The sequence below is a fragment of the Miscanthus floridulus genome, chromosome 9 (assembly GCF_019320115.1).
Source record: "Miscanthus floridulus cultivar M001 chromosome 9, ASM1932011v1, whole genome shotgun sequence".
Taxonomy (NCBI): Eukaryota; Viridiplantae; Streptophyta; class Magnoliopsida; order Poales; family Poaceae; genus Miscanthus; species Miscanthus floridulus.
Genome location: NC_089588.1, coordinates 53,099,564 through 53,104,279, shown reverse-complemented (window position 1 = coordinate 53,104,279; position 4,716 = coordinate 53,099,564). Strand labels below are relative to the sequence as shown.

General features: G+C 46.8%; 1 protein-coding gene across 2 annotated transcripts; it reads left to right on the top strand.

Moving 5' to 3' along the window:
* The first annotated feature begins 2,039 nt into the window (after window positions 1-2,039).
* LOC136481929 (uncharacterized) lies at window positions 2,040-3,146 on the top strand. 2 transcript variants are annotated; one of them, XM_066479207.1, is made up of 2 exons: window positions 2,040-2,269; window positions 2,496-3,146. In XM_066479207.1, the coding sequence occupies exons 1-2, from the start codon at window positions 2,206-2,208 to the stop codon at window positions 2,819-2,821; spliced, it is 390 nt and encodes a 129-aa protein (XP_066335304.1). In that variant the 5' UTR covers window positions 2,040-2,205; the 3' UTR covers window positions 2,822-3,146. The 2 variants fall into 2 exon arrangements, with proteins under 2 accessions (XP_066335304.1, XP_066335303.1); XM_066479206.1 differs by having other exon boundaries at window positions 2,490-3,146.
* Window positions 3,147-4,716: the final 1,570 nt, after the last annotated feature.

Sequence of the window (4,716 nt, the reverse complement as noted above, 5' to 3'; positions counted from 1 at the left end):
TCGTGACCAAAATGACGCGACACGGGTACCTTCGGACGCGGGTGGTCACGGCGGAGCTCCAGGCGGCGTTAGCGTCGAGCTTTGAGGCGCGGACGAGGGGTACTACGGCGGCGGTGGCTCACGGCTGCAAGCAGAGGATGGGGGATCAAGGCGGCTCTGCTTGGGGTTATATAGGCCAGCCGGTGGGGGAAATAGGGAAGGGGAAACAGGCGGGGTTGATTGCCTGCCATAAACGGGCGTCGGCGGTGGCTTTCCGCGCATGGCCATGCCATCGACGGCCGAAGAAAGGGAAAAGGCGGGGAAAAGAAAAGAAGCTCGGGGAAGAAGAAAGGAAAGAAGGGAGAAGACGCTGACGGGTGGGGACAGGGCGCAGTGAGAGAGAGAGCGGACGACGCGGTGATGAGGGCCGAGCCAGCGGCGCTGTGGGCTGGGGCGCCGAGCTGGGCCGTCGAGCTATGCGGTGCGCGCGCGGGAGGAAAACAAAGCAGGCCGGGCAGCAGGCTGGGCCGCGCGGGGAGCGGGCCAGCGCGGGAAAAAAAAGAAAGAAGGGCTGGGCTGATTTCGATTGGGCTGAAAAGGGAATGAGATGGATTTTTCAAAATAAATTCCTTTTTCCAAATCTATTTTCTCCATTTTCACTTTTAAGCCAAATTCAAATAAAATTTGAATTCACATTCAAATCATCTAGCCCTACACTCAATCAAAAACCATATGCTTCTGCATGAATGCAACAAACAAGTTTCTAAACTTATAGTTTATTTTATTTATACAATATTTATTATTTGGCCTAAGTTAGAAATACCTAGAAAATGTATTAAAAGGGCAAGAATTTAATTGCTAATTTGTAGTAGAATTTTGAGTGTTACAAGGACCCGAGTGGTGTCCGAGGGAGCCTCGGCTTCCTGCCTGTGCCCGTGGCAGCGACCTGCTGTCGGCGTGGGGTGGAGGAGCCGCACGAGAGCCGTGGCGGCATGGAGACTGGGAGGCGCGGCGTGGGGGATGGCGCGGAGGGGCGACGTGCGAGCGGATGGGGCGGCGCGGCATGGGGGAGGGTGCGAAGGGGCGGCATGGGGAGGGTGCGGAGGACCGGTCGGCATGGGGGAGTGCACACATGAGCGGCATGGGGAGAAGGAGCCATGACCCGGTCGCAACTCGGAAGATTGTGGCGCCTGGGGAGGGACTGTGTGGGTGCGGCCAGGGATAGGGTTTGCCTTCTTTTTTTTCTTTTTTTTCCTACCTGATGAATGCGCCTCTTAGGCTCAGATACAAGCGGGAAGGGAAATTTCTAGTGGGCCGAAAGCTCGCCTCTCCATCTTTGGAGAGGCATAAGGAAAGTTCTTGCGGGCTTTTTTTCCCAATCATCAAATGCTTTCGCGCCTCGTAATAATTTCCCTGTGTGTAATTTTAAGAACCGTCAGGGAAAATACAAAAACCGCCATGATAATATTTTTTTTTTGGGAGTTATTGAAAACCCATCAGGGTTATTAATTATCCTATCAGTTTCTTAAACTCACTGATAAATAAGATTTTTCCCATTACGGAATTTGCATGTGTGTGTTTTGGGAACTGTCAAAAAAAATATTTACCCTGACAGTTTACACAATAACCGTAAAAAAAACTAGAACCATTAAGGAATTTTGGCTTTCCGGTAGTGATTCCATCTCGGATGAGTCCCATTTTTCCTTTGGAAAGGACGACAACTAAAAGTAAAGGGATTTATTAGATGCATTTTTAAATTCATCTTTCCTTGGTTCATTTGGATAACTGCAACTGCATATACACATGGACGTACTTAGCTCCGAAGGCATGAAGGTGAACTGGCCGAGGACGGAGTCATTTTATATGTGAGGAACTCCACAGGTCTTCGTCTTCGCGTCTAGGATGGTTGAGTCTATGGGGACACAGTGAAAGCGATCACCAGATGCTGCAGCATAGATTCGTACCAATCCCTTGCAGGGAGCCTCGGCCCTGTCTGTGTCTCTATAAATACAACAATGCTGCGCAACAACTTTGTCACAAAACAAGCTAGCTACCTGGTCTCCAGCAGCTGCTAACATATACATCAGCAGGCTGCGTAGCTACAAGTCGATCTTGTGCCCGAAAGCAAGAAGAAGAAGAAGAAGAAGAAGAAGAAGAAGAAGAAGAAGAAGAAGAAGAAGAAGAAGAAGAAGAAGAAGAAGAAGAAGAAGAAGAAGAAGAAGAAACATGACCACTGCTGCCGTCAAGCTCCTGACTGTCCTATTCTTCTTCTTTGCCGTTTCTCTTCGGAGTAAGCCAGCCTTGCAATTCCTCCAGCTGATTGTGCAAACTTTTCACTAGCGGGTATACATGTTTGCATAGAGAAAGTTTTGATAGATGCCGTAGTATATTATACTGATATATGCATCATCTGTACACATTATTCCTTGGTACCCACAGAGTACTGTTATGCTAATCATTGGTCATATTCCTGAAAGATTCCAGCATTTGTTAACTAATTACGTACTCAGCAACAGCTACCAACGGCGAGTCATGCGGCACGTCCAGCATCCAGGTGCAGACCATGAACACGGGCGCGAGGGCGGCCGGCGGCGACACGGTGTTCGAGGTCCAGGTGAAAAACCTGTGCCCATGCAGCGTCAGGAACGTGCGCGTCGACGGTGGTGGCTTCGCGACGACGGTGGAGGTCGACCAGACCCTGTTCCAAGCTGTCGACGGCGGTGTCTACCTGGTGAACGCCGGCGAGCCCATCCAGAGCATGGGCACCGTGAGCTTCCGTTACGCCTGGGACCACTTCTTCCAGATGACTCCCAGGAGCTTGGAGGTCGAGGGCCAGTGCTAGCTGCCACCAAAGTCGTCACAAGCTAGTTGCCATTGCCATGCACGTTGGGGTATATCATCTTAGATATACAGTGTTAATTCTAAAGCGTAAGTACCGTGTAAAATGGTGTTAGAGAGGACGAAAAACTGTCTTCAGCTCTAGCAGTCTATATAATAATTTTGCTTATGTGACCAAGGAACATGTGTACGCTAAATATAGATAAGCATGGCTTAACATAATCAGTAAAGTGTTCACGTTCCTAGAGCAAGCATCCGAATGGAGTATTATGTAGATGATCGTACAAACACTATGATTATATATAAATTCTCACAGTTTGGCAGCCTAACTTCAACAATATGCTGCCTAGATGCTTGCATAATTTTTCTCCTTTGAGACCACTGATTAACTTTGTTTATATTTTTTTATTTTTAACCCTTTTTAACTTATTTTTAAAAATAATACATGCTTAAAAATATAGCTCTAGACGAGATCTACGACCTGTGTATGACAAGCCGCACAATAGTAGAAGAATAACTGCTTCGTGTAGCTAAGTCCTACTAATTAAAGCAGGCAGCAGAAAAGAAATACATCTGGAATTATCTGTCAGATGTTATCCTTGATCCCGCCGCTGGGTCTACGCTTTTATACGTAATATATATTTATAGTCTTCTCTCCACAGAAAGCCATAGTAATACATGCACATATATATATTGCTGATCAGTCGCTAACAAGTACAGTAGTATAACTTAGCGAACCTGCCAACAGCGTAGTAGCAGATCAGAGAGCATCTGCATATATATCTGAAGGATTTGTTCCTCTTTCTCTCGGTGGGACGATGCAAGTTCCGTCTCTCTGTGCATTTGATTGAGTTTCTTCTCCAAGCTGTCATTGGTGGTTTCCCTAAAGCTTTCAGAGTGGTGCAGTTGGATGATAGAGTTTCTAGGTTTTCAATGGCTTCTCTATCAGGTTGGCTTCCATATCTATAATCTTCGTTCTTTCAAGTGCCATGATTTTAAGGTCTTCTTCCATCTCTAGCACGATGGAGGCCCCAATAGAGTTGTGTCGGCATGAAAATTCGTCTCATGTTGGGCACACGAGCAAGCCGGAATGGTCTGCTCGATGGAGTTGGAGATCCGCCTGGCTTCAACGCAGGGATGATCGATCCTGCGTACTCCTCCCGAAACGTGCCAGTCAATTTGACCCTGCAATTGATAAGGAGATAAAATTTATCAGAAATTTAAGAGGCAACATACCGGTCTGTGCCCAGATAGTTCCAAGTGTGCCGCTTCGGGAGCAGCCAGACGCGAAAGACTACTAAATAATCGATCCGCACAGAAATCGGTCGTTACGGACTATAAAGCTTATGAGTAGCGATTAATTTCATATTGACACGTACAGTACAAGTATATGTAAATAAGATCATCAGCTACATAGATATTGCTAGTGTAAACCATTGAGCCGATGAATCTAATCAGAAAAAGATATAGCACACGAACGAATTGACTATCTAATATGAACGGATTTACAAACGCTCTGAATCTAATCTGTTACCACAAACAGTGAGGTTCGACCGGATCGATGGCAGCTATGATGATAGTAACAACTAAAACCGAAGAATCCGCAAACACATTCGTACTTCGACTGGCTTTCCGAAAGACGTGCTATACGTGAAGGCTCGGATGAATCAGCTAAAATAGCCGATTCAGGTGAAAAGGACTACAGCGTGTGAACAATCGACTATTTTACACGAACAAACCCGTGAACTCCTTAGACTCAACCCGCTATCCCTAACAGTGGGGTTCGATCGGATCGATGCAGCCGTGAAAAAGACGATGAATCAAGCCCTCAAAGCACACAGATCTATTCACGCTTAATAGAATCATGGACACACACCGTAGGCGTTAACGCACAGGCAA

Coding starts and splice junctions, on each gene's coding strand:
- LOC136481929 (XM_066479206.1), top strand. CDS start 2,206: ATGACCACTGCTGCCGTCAAGCTCCTGACTGTCCTATTCTTCTTCTTT. Junction 2,270..2,489: donor CTTTGCCGTTTCTCTTCGGA/GTAAGCCAGCCT, acceptor TTACGTACTCAG/CAACAGCTACCAACGGCGAG.